The sequence below is a fragment of the Myotis myotis genome, unplaced genomic scaffold, assembly GCF_014108235.1.
Source record: "Myotis myotis isolate mMyoMyo1 unplaced genomic scaffold, mMyoMyo1.p scaffold_m19_p_19, whole genome shotgun sequence".
Taxonomy (NCBI): domain Eukaryota; kingdom Metazoa; phylum Chordata; class Mammalia; order Chiroptera; family Vespertilionidae; genus Myotis; species Myotis myotis.
Window position 1 is genome coordinate 38131113 of NW_023416323.1, and position 17374 is coordinate 38148486.

A 17374-nucleotide genomic window follows, 5' to 3' on the forward strand; every position below is an offset into this window, starting at 1 on the left:
TCTTAGAATCCGTGCAGCCAGAGTTGTTCCTTCCAGAGACAAATCTGCAAAGTAGAGTAGTGCGTAAAAGCTCAGACTTAGAAGTCAGGAAACTGAGTAGTTCGTTCCCCTAAGCCTTAATGCTCTCAGCTATAAAATGGAGTAATAATACCCACTTCATACAGTTGTAGGAACATCAAGTAAAGGGACATGTGCAAAGCACTTTGCACCGTGGAGGCCATGATAATAAGAACAGTAACTATTACATAATGATCTATAATAATAAAAAGCATAATATGCTAATTAGACTGGACAGCCGAACGACCTTCCGAATATCATTCCGGCCATCCTTCCTGACGAAGCCATGGTGGTGGGGGCCAAGGCAGAGGCAGTTAGGGTTGATCATGCAGGCAGGCGAGAGGTTAGGGGCGATCAGGCAGGGAGGGAGAGTGGTTAGGGGCGAACAGGCAGGCAAGCCGTTAGGAGCCAGTGGTTCTGATTGTGAGAGGGATATCCTGGAATGCTGGGCTGAAGGACCCCCCTCCCATGCATGAATTTTGTGCACTGGGCCTCTAGTTGTATATTGATACAATTACTCCTACACTTTAAATAATTATTCTCCTCCAGTTGCAAGGAGCTAAATTCATAGGTCTTGACTCCCACAACAATCACTGAAGTAATGTCACTACCTCAAATTTGGTACCAACATAGGACATTCTTTATTACTTATAAATGCTAAGTAGGATGCTGAGCCCTCACTCTGCCCCAGTGGTGGGAAAATGTAGCCTGAATCTGTCCTGGGTTTTCTTCCTCCTTCTGCAGTTTTGAAGATTGGGTCCTAATCCCTGGGCGTCCAGGCCAAGGCATGGATGGGTTGGAGACAGGAGGCTTGCAGGGCCACATACTTCTCCCACACTGGTCCCCATAGGGTTCTTCATCCTACAGGCCCAGAAGATGTGTGTCCTTTGGGATGACATTTGGGGCATTGGATTTTGGCCGCTTGTGCGATGGCTCTCAGAGTCCTCTGCCTGGGTGCATGTTGCCATTCCATCTTGGGCTGGATTCCCCCGCTCACTAGCCGGGAACCTCGATGCAGGTTCCCTCTGTTCAGGACTCACAGGGTTCTCCTCTCCACTCTCCTCCACCCTCTCCGCCTCCTCCGGGGCCTGACTTTCTGGAAACAATAGTCCAGAACTGAAGTGTCTGACAGAATTGATTCTTTTTCTGCCTTCCTACATCTTAGCATAAGCAGCCACGAGCACACTAACGAGACAGCATTCAGTCCCATGAATTTTAGGTTCTTTGCTATGACAGCCTCCAACGTCTGCATACCCAATGTACGTCCCAGTTACATATTGCTGTGCAACAAACCAGCCCGGAACAGAGTGGCTTCAAACATAACCACTTATTCAGCTCTTTTGTTCTGTGGGTCAGCCGTTGGCGTTGGGCTTGCTCGGGCAGTTCTGCTGCTCTTAGCTAGGCAGCTGCCCGTCAGCGAGCAGACCCACATCCCTCAGCCTTCTGATCTCCTCATCAGAGCTCTGCCATGGCAAGTCCAGCATCTCCATCTCGTTTACTGTGAGCTGTCATGATGTCCGAGCTCCCGAGAGCCACTCCGGCAGCATATCAGACCAGCCCCGAGGCATTCGTTCAGGACAATAAATCCGGAGTCATGAGAACATTGCTCTTGCAACTAGTTCTCTCCTACGCAGTCTCCTGCCTCATGCCCAGGTCCATCGCCCTCAAGATCCACTCCCACACATGCTTTTCTGTTCCTACCAGGACACGTTTGCCATGTCATGTAATTAACTCAGGGTGAAAGCCATTTCCTCCCAGAGGATGGGCTCTATTCCTTGCGAGGGCTACGCTGAGACCTGGCCCTAGTTCTTAGGCTGGGGCAATGCATGGAGTAGAGTGATCTTTTTTATTTTTTAATTATTTTTTATTTATTAATTTTTTAAGTATTTATTGTTGAAAGTATTATATATGTTCTTCTGTTTCTCCCATTGACCTCTTATAGCCCGGTCTCTCTCCCCCCGCCGCCCCAGGCCTCCACCATCCTCTTGTGTGTGTCCATGGGTTATGCCTATATGCATACAAGTTCTTTGGTTGATCTCTTCCCACCTACCCATCTACCCCTGCCTTCTCTCTGAGATTCCACGGTCTGTTCCATGCTTCTGTGTCTCTGGATCTCTTTTTTGTTCAACAATTTATTTTGTTTATTAGATTCCACATATGAGTGAGATCATGTGATACTTGTCTTTCTCTGACTGGCTTATTTCGCTTAGCATGATGCTCTCCAGGTCCCTCCATGCTGTCTCAAAGGGTCAGAGATTCTTCTTTACTGCTGCATAGTATTCCATGGTATAAATGTACCACAGCTTTTTTATCCACTCATCTACTGATGGGCACTTGGACTGTTTCCAGATCTTAGCTATTGTAAATTGTGCTGCCATGCACATGGGGGTGCATACATTCTTTCTGTTTTGGGTTCCTTAGGATATATTCCTAAAAGTGGGATCAAATGGTAGTTCCATATTAAATTTTTTTGAGGAAACTCCATACTGTTTTCCATAATGATTGCACCAGCCTGCATTCCCACCGGCCATGTACTAGGGTTCCCTTTTCTCCACATCCTCGCCAGCACTTGTTGTTTGTTGATTTGCTGATGCTAGCCATTCTGACAGGTGTGAGGTGATCACCTCATTGTTGTTCTAATTTGCGTCCTTCTTATGATCAGTAACTGTGAGCTTTTTTTTTTATATGTCTCTTGGCCATCTGTCTGTCCGCTTTAGAGAAGTGCTATTTAGGTCCTTTGCCCATTTTTTAACTGGATTGTTTGTCTTCCTTTTGTTAAGTTGTCTGAGTTCCTTATATATTTTGGATATTAACCCTTTATCAGATGTATCATTGCCAAATAAGTTCTCCCATACTGTGGGCTTCCGGTTCATGAGGAGGGCGATCTTGATGAGGAGAAGCATTTTCATGGGACATGCTTGTCACAGACCGAGTCTGCTCTCCATCCCGAGGTCACTGTCATTGCCCCGATGCCTTCAGGTTTCCTTTAGCCTCTCCTGTGAGAATCGGAAAGTGGGCTTCGATCTGCACTGCCTTTCCGGCCGGCGTAGAGAAGGGTATTTTAGAGCCAGGCCTTGGGCTGAGGTCCTCTCGTTCTGGTTTCCCCCTCGGGGTGTCAGGAGCGCAATCGGGAAGAACAGAGAGAACCCATCAAAGGTCTGTGCCTCTCAGAGGCCATCCAGGCCACTGGTGTGACTACTGATGAGGACATCAGGGTCCTAGGAGGTGAGGTCAAAACACAAACCTCACGGCATGAGATATGTAACGATTGCTTTGGAAATCTCAAGCACGTTGCTGGTCCAGTTAATAGTGGGAATGGGACAAACTGTGAAGCTGCAGGTCTGTATCCAGCAGGCACTTAATACCTGCTTGTGCCTACCCCACCTCTCTCAGGAAGTGACTACCCTGGGAAACCTCCCGTGTGTTCGATTGATGCTTCCCAAAGCCACTATTGATACTGTTAAATTCCTGCCCCAACATCTCTGAGGGTGGGGCAGAAGGATGCCTTTTCAGCAAGTGTGCCAGGTAATTCTGATCCCAACAGCCCCACCCCAAACAGTTGGGAAGCCCCATGCTGGGCCCTCTGCCATGACCCACCTGCTGGGTCTCAGAGCATGGCCTTGTGACGAAAAGAGTACAGCAGTGAGGACCCAGGGTGCTGAGGGCCGGTCCCTGCAGAGCCTCCTCATGCTTACACTGGTGGGCCTGGGTCTAGATCGGAATTGCTGTCTTTATCCCTGACACAACTCAAGCCAGTAGAAATGGTGCATTGGGCTCACATTATGGTTGTTTTGGTTTTTTAAACAATTGAGGCCACATTTAAAAATTGAGTAATACGGTATACTTCTGGTGTGGCCGACCACCATTGTCACAAAACAAATATTTCCTGAGGTTGAGAAGTCACTGCCCCGTTAGAGCATGTGTGGTCCAGTTTTCCACAGTCCCCACCCCTCCCTATTGCTCTCCTGACCAGCTGAATTCACCGCTTGTTTGCTGCCTTCCCAGACCCTGAATCTGAGGTCTGAGTTGAGGTCTCTGGCTTACCTGACCCCAAATCTACTTCTACTTTTCTGTGAGCCCAACGCCTAACGAATTATTTTTCTCCAGATCAAGGCCCAGTCTGTTTATGTAAATCAGAACAGGAAAGTCTTGCTTGGCCAAGTCCTTTCTTGAATCTTGGCCCGATGCTATGCTTCACCAATCCTGTGACCTGTGTCTGCCTACTCAACGTTTGCCTGCTAACAGGAGGCTCTTTCTTGTCTCTGACGGAAGCTCTCTGAGGCCAGCAGCAGCCGTGGATGTCCAGGGCGTGCAGGCGGGCCAGCCAGATGAGGGGAGAGTGGGTGCACCCAGGCCAGACCCTGATCTGGGCTGTTTGGGTCCTTGCAGCTGCCACCGAGGGTGAGACACCCAGTGGGAGAGCAGGCCTCTCAGAAGGTGAGGTAGGAGGGGGATTTCCCTATCTTGGAGGATTGTCCACTGGTGGAAATGAAGTTTACTGCTCAAGGGTCTCTGAGGGCCCACGGCGGGCTGTGTAGTCACCTCAGGGCACCTGACCGATGTCCTGGTGTTGTTGAAAGCCCCAGGGCCCGGGTCTCTTTCTGGGGCACACGGTAGAGCACAGAAGACCCCCAGTCCTGCCCTTGAGTTGCTCACACCCTGTGGGGGGCTGGGAGAGCCCTCTGTCCTGGGACAGAGCTTGTGCTTTTGTGGTGCTGGCTGCCGATTTTAATGTTGCTATTGAGATGACATTAGCCGGGGTAGCACCAGCACTCCTGGGTCCCGCTAACTCAGTCGCCGGGCTGCTGACCTCTGAAAGCTCCACATTCTATGTGGCAACCGAGCAGCCCACGCTCTCAGTCTCAGACGCCTCACCCTCGGACCCCTGGAGGCAGACAGGCTGATTTCAGGTGGCATCCGCGTGAGAATTTTTTTATTTTCATTGCTGAATATTTACTTTATTCGAAAGCATACACCAAACTCAGCAAAACCAGCACTGCGTAGATGTGATTGCTTAAGACTCCTCTTGGTCAATGTGAAAAGTTCATTTAGATTTCACTTTAAGAAAAGCAAGATGCCGGTCGTCCTATAGGTGGGTGATGCACAGGCAGTTGTGCTGGCGGGTATGAAAATGACGGACGTGTGGGAAGCTCGGGGCCCGGTGACTCCGTGCAGTCCTAGGCTCTCCAGGGCCTGGTGTGTATCGTCACCTCTGTAGGAAGGGAGGCTTCTGGGCACAGAAGGGAGAAGGGTTTCCACGGTAACCAGGGGGCATGTTGTGGCTTGGTGCTGTGTTTCCAGACGAGACTAAGTTTGTGCTCTGATACAGGTGATTTCTAAGGCGATGTTGAAGGAGGCCATGGACATGGGTTCCTGAAGAAGGAATCCAGATACTTCCCGTGGCACAGCGTCTGGGCCCAGAAAGAGTGACCCCACCTGGGGCAGCTCTGAGTTGGGCTTATTCCTGGCCTCTTCCCAGCCAGCTCCTGATTCCTCCCCGTGTGTGTTCCCTCAGCACCAGCTGGAGATGGACCCACCAGGAGCACCAGGCTGGGCTGGGTCCGGGGGAAGCAAGCCACTGTGCTGGGAAGCACCATGCCTGTGAATGTGTTCCTCGGGGTCCCCTACGCTGCACCCCCACTAGGACCCCTGCGATTTACAAACCCGAAGCCTGCGTCGCCCTGGAATGGCATCCGAAATGCCACATCCTACCCTAATTTGTAAGATCGGGCTTGATCCCATGGGTGGCCTGCGACCTGGGAGTGGGGGCAGGGCATTGAGGGGGAATGAATGAAGGACATGCAGCCCCATGGGCGGGGGGGAGGATCGGGGGGGACGGGGGGGGGGGCGGGGGGAGGAGGAGAGGGCTACAGAAGTGGCTTCCGTGACCACATGGCACCGTTCAGAACATGCAGATCCCCTGAGCTCCCGTCCAAACTTCCTGAATCTTCAGACCTAGAAAACTGGATTGTCTGAAAGCTCTCTGAGGATTCTGGGTTCGATCAGGTTTGGGAGCCACTGTGATGGGCTTACTGATTGGAAGGGACGGTCAGCCAGGCCTAGGCTCCTTGGTCAGACTGGATAAGGGCTGTAGAGTGAAGAATCACACTAAAGCAGCGGTTCTCAACCTGTGGGTCGCAATCCCTTTGGCGGTCGGACGACCCTTTCACAGGGGTCGCCTAAGACCATCCTGCATATCAGATATTTACATGACGGTTCATCACAGTAGCAACATGACAGTTGTGAAGTAGCAACGAAAATAATTTTCTGGTTGGGTCACCACATGAGGAACTGTATTTAAAGGGCCAGAAGGCTGAGAACCACCGCTAAAGGGATGTTAGTGCTAGCAGTCAGCACCGTGCCCAGGCAGAGCCTGGCCCACAGGGGAAAATCCATAGCTTCCCGTGGAATGCTGGCACGAGTGTGTCCCTGTGGCACAGAGGAACTGGGGGGTAAGGAGCTCCCAGTCACTGCGAGTTTTCAAGCTTAGGTAGGCAACCAGTTAGTTCCCTGGGGAATGGTGGAGGGGCCTCACGCGTGAGGTGGGAGCTGAGACTTGGAAATCCCCAAGAATCTTCTGACTGTCAAATTTTGTCAAGTCTTCAGGTTGGTCACATTCCTGGCATTGCTTTCACAGGCCAAAGGAGTACCCTGGTGCCAGGAGACCCCATGTGGCTCAGGGACTGAGGACACTAAGCCGACACTCATCTGTTCATTCGTTCATTCATTCATTCATTCATTCATTCATTCATTCATTCAGCTCATATCAATAGTTAGATTCCCTTAGGCCCTGGATGACACCACCATGGGTTAGACATAGCTGCCCTCAGGAACCTGCAGACTGGTAGTGGTGGTGGGGACACAAACGGCAATGACAATTAAAATACAGAGTGACAGGGGCCACCATAGGGGATCGGAGAAGGTGCTGAGGAAGCACAGAGAACCACTTAGCCTAGCTCTGAGGGGAGGTCAGGGATGGCTTTCTTGGGAGCCTGTAGCCTCGATTTCTGATAAAGAACTTACAAAGGGGAAAGGGGGCATAAAAACTTGTCAGGGGATAGATTTGCAGCAAATCTGTATACTATTCTACTACGAAATTAAAGTGAGCACTTTGTAGAAATATTCACATACATAATCTCATTCGATCTTACTGTGTGTCAGGCTTGGTGATGGGGGCTCTGAGGTACTTAGGTGACTAATACAGAGCCCTAGGCTTCTAGCTGCTCACAGTTGAGCTGGGACTATGATTACACTCATATACAAGTCTATAGGAGAAGTTCTAGTAAAAAAAAAAAACACAAAATATGTAGGTGTTTCCAAAGATACCTATGGTCTATCTGGAGAAATCTCAGAAGGCTTCCTGGAGGAGGTAGCATTTAGCCTGAATCTGAAAGAAAGGGAAGAACATGAGCAAAGAGAGGAAGACAGCAGTCTAGCCAGAGGGACCAGCTTGAGCAAAGGCCTGGGTGCAGGATTCTCTCTGCCAACCTGTCTCAGTTGGTTCCTGGCGGAGAGGCCTGGAAAAGTCCTTTTGTTCCTCTGGGGTCAGAAGAGGGGGCTGCCAGAGCCAAGCTCTTGATTTGCAACCCAGTGTCCTGACCTCTACAGTTTGGGGAATTGTTGAGCCAGCCGGGGTCTTTATGCGTGTGCCTGGATTATGATGGTGGGTGCTGGGGGTTAATGGTACAATTATTATACCCAATGTGCTTTCCCTCCTGGGAACCAGATCAAAGAGAATCATGGTTTGTTCATTTGTGCCACTGGGTGGAGGGGGCATGATGAACGGGGTACCAAAAGCCCCCATAGGCATCTTCTGCTCAGGCCCAGGAGACAAGAACTGGCCCCTCCCAGGCAAGTTTGCTGACAGCGACTCCAGGGGTTTCTCCTCCTCTTTCCAAGGTGCTTCCAGAACTCAGAGTGGCTGTTCTCAAATCAACACATTCTCCGGGTGCACTACCCCGAATTCGGAGTGTCGGAAGACTGCCTGTACCTTAACATCTATGCCCCAGCCCGTGCCGACACCGGCTCCAAGTTCCCGGTGAGGCTGTCTGCCGTGCTGGGGGCAGGTGCTGGGGCTGGGACCCTGGCAGAGTGGCTGGGGGTCTGGAATCAGCCCCAGCCTCCTATTGGGTAAAATGGAAATGTAATCATTGGCAGGTCAGTAACTTCCTTCAAAAGTCATTTGAACGACGTATTCACTTTATCTCCTTTTCGCTTCTTTGTTGGCAGTGACTTGACCTTTGATTCTTATGTTGTGTTGTGTTTCCCCCTCTGTTGAGTATTTAACGGCCTGTAAACAGTCAGAGAAGGCACTGCTTAAAAGGACTCTGATTATTTTTGTGTTTGCTTGAGAAATCCTTCTGTTAAAGAAAATAATTGCCTTCGCCAGTTTTTCTGTTTGCAATGAAGGCAGTCAGGTAATAACGCGGAGCATGCCACTTCAGAATGTGAAGGATCCCTGTGTAAGTGAGTACAAAAGGTGCAGTCTAACTTTTACCACACCCTCCCATCATCTTTTCTCCCCAATGTCAGTGCAATGAGAGACTTGCTGTGTTGCACTATACCAGCAACATCTATTGATTGCTGACATGTCCTAGGCACAGTACATTAGCTCACCCAGCCCCCCACAGTAACCCAAAGGGTCAGGATTATTGAACCCATTCTACAGATGACGAAGATGAGGCACAGGGGGAGAGAGCGTCAGCGCCTTGCTCCATGCTCTACCTCAGCTAGTGGCAGATTCTTGTGTCCAAGCTAATGCTTTGTCCAGTTCTCCTTTTTCCTCAGTGGCTTCCTTCTCGCTTCCTGCCCCAAGGGTGGCAGTCCCTAATAGGACCTTTAAAATGGAGAATGGAGCCCTAACCGGTTTGGCTCATTGGATAGAGCGTCGGCCTGCGGACTGAAGGGTCCCGGGTTCGGTTCCGGTTGGGGGCATGTGCCTTGGGTGTGCAGGAGGCAGCTGATGTTTCTCTCTATCTCTCTCCCTTCTTCTCTGTAAAAAATCAATAAAAATATTTTTTAAAAAAATGGAGAATGGAAGGCATTTATTATTAAGTATAAATAGTGATAATAGCATTTGAATGATGATTTATGTTCCCCAGTCCCAGTTTTTCTAATCAACATAGTAAAGTCTCCACACTTCTCTTCCCCTTTTTTCTCTCTTCTCTTTGCAGGTAGACGAAAGCCTTAGATTAAAAAGCTTAAGCTGCTTTTGCTTCCATACATGGCTTACAATGATTTCCATCTTCCTGTGGGTCACAAGTTCAATACTTAGTTAATACTTTCCGAGCACTTGGAATGTGCCAACATTGTCCTAGGAACCTCAGATACAGAATCTTGTTTAATCCTCATTATAGCCTCATAACTGGAATACTTTGATGCCTCACATCCTACAGCCGAGGACAATGAGGCTCAGAGAGGCTCAGTAATCTGCCTAAGGCCACACAGCCGGTCAGTGGCAGAGCTCAGACTTAAACTCAGGCACTCGGATGCTGGAGCCCACCTGCTTAACCCTGAGCCTTCTTCTAAATACAAAACCTCCGATGCGCTTTAGAAAGGACAATGAGACATTTGCATTTTCATAAAGAAAGAAGGACCCAGCATTCACAGGGAGGGGGTCGGAATGCTCGACAGGCTGACCGGAAAGTTCCTCTCCCCCCCTTAGGTCATGGTGTGGCTTCCAGGGGGTGCCTTCCAGACTGGCTCAGCCTCCATCTTCGATGGGTCTGCCCTCGCTGCCTACGAGGATGTGCTGGTTGTGACTACCCAGTACCGGCTAGGAATGTTTGGCTTCTTCAAGTGAGTACCCCCAAATGACTGACACCCCTGGTCCCCAGGGGGCAGCTGTGCAGCAACCATAGGGGATTCAGTGCCCAGCATCCTAAGGAGGAGCCTTCAAGGACATTGAATAAATTTGGACCAGATTATTAGGTAATTTTAGCAACTATGACAGATAACCCCCCCACGTATTAGTGGCTTAGAGAAATAAACATTTTTTTCTCACTTCAGTAAAATCTAACTGAGGGTTCCTAACTGACAGACATCCTTCCACATGGTCAATCAGGGACCCAGGCTCCTTCCACCTGTGGCTCTGCAGCTGGCCAGCAGGTGGAGAAAGAGATCAGAGGAGGATGTGAGGGCCGGCTTTCTGGGTCAGCCTGGAGGTGGCGATCATCACTGCTGTTTACACACCATTGGCAGAACTCAGTCACATGGCCATGCCCAATACAAGGGAGACGGGGCAACGTAGCCCTGGAAGTCAAGGACACAGAGTGTGTGAGCCATCAGTCGTCTCTGACGTAGGGCCCCGTCTCAAGGCTCCTCAAATGCTCACCTGAGAATAGTCACTCCATTGCATTGTCTTCCCATCCCATTAACTGTCCACCCATCCTGGGAAGCATGCGCTCTGCATGAGCTGCACGCAGCACGGGGCCATGGCCAGGACCATGGACTCTGGGGTCAGACTCATTGGATTTGAATCCCAAATCTGCAGCATTTTAGGTCCTGGGCAAGGGATTTGCTCTCTCTGTGTCCTGATTCCCTGTCTGTGAGAAGGAGCTGATGTATCCAGCAGTATCCTTAGGGCTTGTTTGCAGGTTTCATTGAAGGGAATTCATGTGAGCTAGGCCTCAGAAAAATGCAGCCACTGCCCAAACCACTTCACAGCAGAGGGGGCCTCGAGTGGCGTATTAAACATAAACATACTGGTCTCTTGATATCCCACCCTCAGCCCCTGCTCCTTGCCTCCCACTGACTGTACACATAGAGGTCAGCCTTTTAGGAGGAGGGTAGAGAAGGTGGGGGTAAAACCCAGAGGGGCAGAGGGAGAAAGACCAGCACCACCTACCTCACAGGTTTGGAGGATTACGGGAGCATCAGCCGTAAAGCCCTTAGGACAGTGTCCTGCACAGTGCTGCCGTTACTGTTATTGTTGTTATTATTCACTTAGCCATTCACTGGAACCTCTGTGCCCAGGGAGGTCTCACTGATGCAGACCAATTCTCAGGAGCAGGACTCTTCTGGAATCCATGGATTCAGGGGAGCCTGTGCATACCCTGAAATTGCATCTGCATTGTCTGTGCATTTTTCTGGGGTGTGTAACTCTCCTCAGATTCTCAAACCAAAACCCCAGCAGAGGGAGAGAGCCAAGCCTGGTGCTCCCCGCTGCCCCAGGTCTGATTGTCAGCCCTTCCCCGGAGAGAGTGGTGATGCCCTGACACCTGTCCACAGCCTCGGCCGCCAGCCCCCTGGGCTTCGGGAGGTAGACAGTGGCCCACTCAGGATGCTCATTCCGCCTCTTGCTCCCAGCACAGGGGACAAGCACGCGCCGGGGAACTGGGCCTTCATGGACCAGCTGGCCGCCCTGACCTGGGTCCAGGAGAACATCGAGTTCTTTGGTGGGGACCCACGCTCCGTGACCATCTTCGGCGAGTCGGCGGGAGCCATAAGTGTGTCCAGCCTTGTGAGTTCTCTTCGGTGGGGGAGGTTACAAAAAAGAGGATGATGAACCACGTACATCTGATTGGTGCTTCATGTTGAACAAACGCTTTCAGACACAGTCTCCCTGGAGCCTCACGCCGTGAGTCAGGGGCTCTGTCTCGTTTTAAGGACGAGAGCTGTCGTCGGAGAGTTTACATGAATCACCCAAGATCACATAGTGAGTGACAGTTGGAGGAAAACTCATTTGTACGTGTACAGTTGAAGGCCTGGCATCCAGTTATCAGGACTGGTCATCATTGAATAGAGAAGCTCTGCTAAAAGCATCAAATAGCAAAGGATGCATGTAAACATTTTATTTTCACTTAAAACATAAAAGGGCCCTAACCGGTTTGGCTCAGTGGATAGAGCGTCAGCCTGCGGACTGAAAGGTCCCAGGTTCGATTCCGGTCAAGGGCATGTACCTTGGTTGCGGGCACATCCCCAGTGGGAGATGTGCAGGAGGCAGCTGATCGATGTTTCTCTCTCATCGATGTTTCTAACTCTCTATCCCTCTCCCTTTCTCGCTGTAAAAAATCAATAAAATATATTTTATAAACAAACAAACAAAACAAAACATAAAAGGTACCCTCCTTCGCCAGTAGTTTGATGCAGGGTCTTACTTTCTAGAGTCAGTCTGCCGACTGGTGGTCCAGCAAGGCTCTCCTGCATAAGCCCCCGCAGGACCCATTGCCCTTACATTGGGGGCTCAGTGTCCTTTCGGTGAGCACCCACTTAAAGATGCTGTGAAGAAATCTGTGGATGCAGCCCTCTTATGGAGCTTTCTATCCCCTCACATGGTTTACTGTTATCTTGTGCTCCCCTAATTTTATAGCCATGTTATTTAGCTACCTACCTCTATCAAGTTACACTGCCCCCCCCAAAAGGCATCATTTTGTTTTCTTTTTACACACACACATCCATTGGTTCCCATGATAGTTCTCTGGTTATGTAATGACAATGGCAAGTGTAACTGACAAAGCAGATTTGGAAGCAGAGACGCCTGGCTCGTGGCAAGAAATTGATGGGAAGAGAGATGTGCAGAGGGGCCGGGATACGGCTCCGGGCTCTGCGTTCTGAGTGGTCAGTACTTCCCGGGCATCAGGTAACATGTTAACCACAGAAGTCAGTCACATGGAGGTGGGTTAAGCTTCTGCTGTATAACATTTGACAATATACAAGGTATTTTTTACCTTCCGTATAACTTTATATGGTGGATTATACTAATTTACATATGTGGTAGGAGCCACTATTCATGAGTGCTTATTACTTAACCAAGCGCTGTGTGAAGCCTTCTGTATTCATCACTTCTCCTGCTCCTCAGGACAAGTTTGTGATGTGGGCTCAGTTTTTTATTTATTTTTTATTTTTTTATTGATTTCAGAGAGGAAGGGAGAGGGAGAGAGAGATAGAAACATCAATGATGAGAGAGAATCATTGATTGGCTGCCTCCTGCACACCCCACACTGGGGATCGAGCCGGCATCCTGGGTATATGCCCTTACCGGGAATCGAACCGGTGACCTCTTGGTTCCTGGGTCAATGCTCAACCACTGAGCCACACCTGGCTGGGCAGTTTTTTTTATTTAACATATTTTTTTATTGATTTCAGAGAGGAAGGAAGAGGGAGAGAGAGAAACATCAATGATGAGAGAGAATCATGGATCGGCTGCCTCCTGCAAGCCCCCACTGGGGATCAAGCCCGCAACCCCAGCATGTACCCTTGACCGGAATCGAACCCGGGACCCTTCAGTCCGCAGGCCGCCACTCTATTCGCTGAGCCAAACCAGGGGGGCCAGTGGGCTCAGTTTTTACTGTGGTTTTATAAGAGAGTGAATGGATGCTTAGAAATATTCAGCAACTTGCCTGAGGTTGCCCCATCAGGAAGTCAAGGGGCTAGCACCCACACACCAGAATGCTCACCCTCAAAGTTCATGAGGAACATGGGGCTCAGAGAGGTTATTCAACTTGCCCAAACCTTCACAACTAGTCCTCGAACCCCCAAACCAGGACTTTTCCTTCTCTAAGGTTAGCTCTCTAGAGCGGGCTTCCTGGGAAGTTTTCCTTACGGAAGGGGTGGGTGGTGTGTGTGATGGGCGGGAAGCCCCTGGATAACTTTTGCGGGGTCTCCTGTGTTCTCTCTCTCAGATCCTGTCCCCGCTGGCCCAGGACTTGTTCCACAAAGCCATCATGGAGAGCGGGGTGGCCATCCTCCCCTACCTGAAGGCCCCGGAGGAAAAGCGGAATGAGGATGTAGGTAGATGCGCGCAGCTCTCCGGCTTCCTCTCCTCGGTCAGGTGTCGGCAGACCATGTGCTTGGCCTGACTGACCGTGACCGGAGAATCTGACGCCGACTTGAGGTGAAACGTGTTGCTCCGTGGAAGGCCTGGTTCCGTAGGAAATGGGTCCAGCTGCACAGTGCAATGCTGCTGGTGTGCATGTGTGTGTGTGTGTGCGTGTGTGTGTGTGTGTGTGTGACAGTTCTCACATTGTATGCACCAATCTTTGCTGTGTTATATATCTTAGTCCCCTGTACCTACTCTATTCCACCTAGAGTGCCCTGGTGAGATTCTGATGCTGTTTCCAGCTCAGTAGGAAATAACACTGACTTGTTAATATTGTCTGGCAGGAGATTGGGAGGGGGAGGGGAGGCGTATGTCTCAGATGTTCATCATCTGTCATCTCGTCTTTGCATTCTGCCGGACAGTAAGCACCTGGAGACCGAGGCCCCTGTCTCTTCCATGTCCCAGCATAATGTCTGGTGTATGTTAGGCGACTCTACACGCTTACTCGAGGAATGAGTTCACGAGTGAGCTGATTCATTGACTGAATATTAATGAAACAATGGGCTACGGAGCCATCTCCTGGGTATCATTCGTGTTAGTGGTGCATTTCCTTAAACACCTTATAGAAGGTAACAACATACACCGAGAGCAAAAACAGAGTCATAATATTGCAAAAACACGGTCACTGCAGACGGAAAGTTGAGTTTGGTGGCGTGCTATATCAGGCTGGTGTCGGTGTGTGCGGTGTGGTGTGTATGCATTCATCCACCACACAGATAGTGAGTGCCATTGCTTCCCTGCTCTGTGTTGGGACCTGTGGGTTTATAAGTGGAGAAGGCATAGACTATAATCATTTTTATGATAAGGATTTCAAGCCTGCAACCCATGGGTATGTTTGGAGGTGGTCCTCAAACGCTTATGATATATGTTTGTACATTTTCCCAGGGGGAGGATCTGGGGCTTTCATTGGATTCTCAGAGCATCTGGGATCCCAGAAGACTAAGGGCCACTACTTTCAGGGGGCGCATTCTACACGCGTGGAAAGTTCAGTGATAGGGCAAGAAGGTGTTTAGCAAAGGGCTAGGTAGGTGGGGGCCCTTGGAGTGACAGGAGATCGGAGGAGGAGGGGAATCGTAGGGACTGCCATGTCTGAAAGGACATCTGAGAGAAGGTGGGACTTGGGTCTTAAAGAGTGAGACAGGAAAAAAGGACCCCAGGGCATTCCAGGCTGGGGGTGAGGGTGAGGGTGAGGCTGGAGCAGAGCTGACCAACTGAGACTCCGAGCTGGACACAGGCCTCAACAGACCTTGCAGAGCTGCTCCTCTCCCTTGGGGGGCTCCTGACTCCATGTGGCACCCCAGAGTGGGGCTTCTGGGCTCTGTGGGGCCTAGTGCCAATGGAGCCAACGTCACAGGTCTGTGACATCACAGGTCCCACCATGACCAGGAATCCTGACTCTATTCCATGGCCACAGACTGACAGGTCCTCACTCCCAGCTCCTGCACTTGCTAAAGATGACAAGAAGGGTCAGCCGAGAGCGTCGGGATGACCCGGGGCCAGCCTGCCCTCACTGTGTCCATTCCATGAGAATGGGGAGGGCCAGCAGGCTGAACGTTGTATAGGAAGGACGGGCCTGGGACTGGGCTGAGGACTGTTTCCACGTTTCATTTTCCCAGAGGCTGTCCGTACTGTGCTCTAACCTGGTCCTTCTCTGCCACCAGTTGCAGATGATCGCAAATATCTGCAGCTGCAGAGCGGACAACTCCGAGGCCCTGCTGCGGTGCCTGAGGGCAAAGTCCTCCCAGGAGCTGCTGGGCATTGGCCAGGTGAAGGGCCTGGGGCAGGGCTGCCCTTTGAATGAAATGGTGGACGAACCTGACCGCTCTTATTTATTTTGACATGGGACTTGGAAAGATATGGGGGCTGGGGATTCGTGGTAACGGCTATAAAAACGTGGACTGTAGGTCATTTAAAAAATATATACGTTTATTGATTTCCAAGAGGAAGGGAGAGATAGAAACATCAATGATGAGAGAGGATCATTGGTTGGCTGCCTCCTGCACGCCCTCTAGTGGGGATCAAGTCCCCAACCTGGGCACGTGTCCTGTCTGAGAATCGAACTGTGACCTCCTGGTTCCTAGGTTGACGCTCAACCCCTGAGCCACGCCAGCTGAGCTGCAGGGTTTATTTTTTAAAAGTTGGCTGGACTGTACTCCCAGAGCTTGCATTCAGTAGGGAATTTGCATTTCTAACAAGTTCGCAGGTAACACTGATGCTGCTGGGAGCCAGGCTTTGAGAACCACTGGGCTAGGCTACCGTTTCTCTTACGTGGATGCTATTTTTACCCCTTATCTGCAGATGAGGAAACTAAGGCACAGAGACGCTGACCCCCTTGTCCAGGCAGCCGGATGTATGGGGATGGACCAAGACTGGCTTCCTTTCCCTTTCCTACCACATTTTGCTAGAGTGGGTGGGCTCAGGGTGGGTTGGTTTGGGGCCCGCAGATCTTACCAACAGAGACAGCTTCCGCCCTTTCTCATTTCAGGTCGCCAGGTCTTTCACGCGAATGGTTGATGGTTTTTTCTTTCCTGACGAGCCTCTAGAACTGCTGATCAAAAAAACATTCCGCTCCGTTCCTTCAATCATCGGGGTCAATAACCACGAGTGTGGCTTCCTGCTGCCCATGGTAAGAATCCCGACTCTGCCTCCTGCCGCTCCCTCCACAGAGGGGCCGGGGTTGGCTCCCACAGCCGGTCACTCAGACGGCACACACGTGTGAGGGGTGGAACCCATCCACCGAGCACAGAGCGGCCGTCCTTCTTCTCTCTGAAGGAAGGCAACTGGGGATTGGGGTCAGCGAAGGCAGGCGTCCGCCCTGTTCCTCGTTAGGTTTACGGTGAAAGGAACAACTCTGTGTAAAACACTATAAGAGACAATGGGATCCGTTTGAGCTCTGCTCAAAGCACCACAAATGCTCGTTCCAAAGAAGCATAGTTCCTACTTCTAAGGTGTTGAAATCCATGACACCTTCCTGTCCTGGCATTTGGATGTCCAAGAATGCTCCCTAAGCTGGTGCACCGGTGCAAGCTGCAAAATAGACTCCTTTCATTCATCCCACGAGAATGAACTGAGCACGTACTGTGCGCTCTGAGCTCTGATAAAACCCGAGCAGGCAACAGTGAACGAATCAGATGGATTCAGGTTTCCGCACGCCTCCAGGACCTCCTGGTTCATAGGTCAATGCTCAGCCACTGAGCCACACCAGCCAGGCACCAATTCCCTCTTCTCTGAGGACATCAGTCAAATTGGATTAGGGCCCAGAGAACATCCTCATTTTAACTTCATCACCTCTTTCAAAACCCTATCTTCTCACATAGACACATTATGAGGTCCTGGGGTTAGGGCTTCCACATAGGAATCTGTGGGAGACACACACACAGCCCATAACGTGGCCTTGCCACAGGGCAGCCACCGGGGTCCCACAAGACTACAGGTGTAACGGAATGGCTGTCTTTTATCAAATGAGAGGAGAAACTGTCGCTTAACCGATGCACGGGG

General features: G+C 50.6%; 1 protein-coding gene across 3 annotated transcripts in view; it reads left to right on the top strand.

Annotated features, from left to right (window-relative positions):
- The window catches only part of CES5A (carboxylesterase 5A), a 153133-nt gene that overhangs the window by 129722 nt on the left and 6037 nt on the right, over window positions 1–17374 (top strand). The window contains exons 1-8 of one of the 3 annotated variants that reach the window (XM_036346899.1): window positions 4275–4494; window positions 5573–5777; window positions 7957–8095; window positions 9722–9855; window positions 11365–11518; window positions 13680–13784; window positions 15538–15642; window positions 16362–16502. In XM_036346899.1, the coding sequence (XP_036202792.1) occupies window positions 4356–4494; window positions 5573–5777; window positions 7957–8095; window positions 9722–9855; window positions 11365–11518; window positions 13680–13784; window positions 15538–15642; window positions 16362–16502 (1122 nt within the window). In that variant the 5' untranslated portion in view covers window positions 4275–4355. Of the gene's footprint in view, window positions 1–4274; window positions 4495–5572; window positions 5778–7956; window positions 8096–9721; window positions 9856–11364; window positions 11519–13679; window positions 13785–15537; window positions 15643–16361; window positions 16503–17374 lie in introns of those variants that run through there. The other 2 variants (XM_036346900.1, XM_036346901.1) reach the window with 2 other exon arrangements.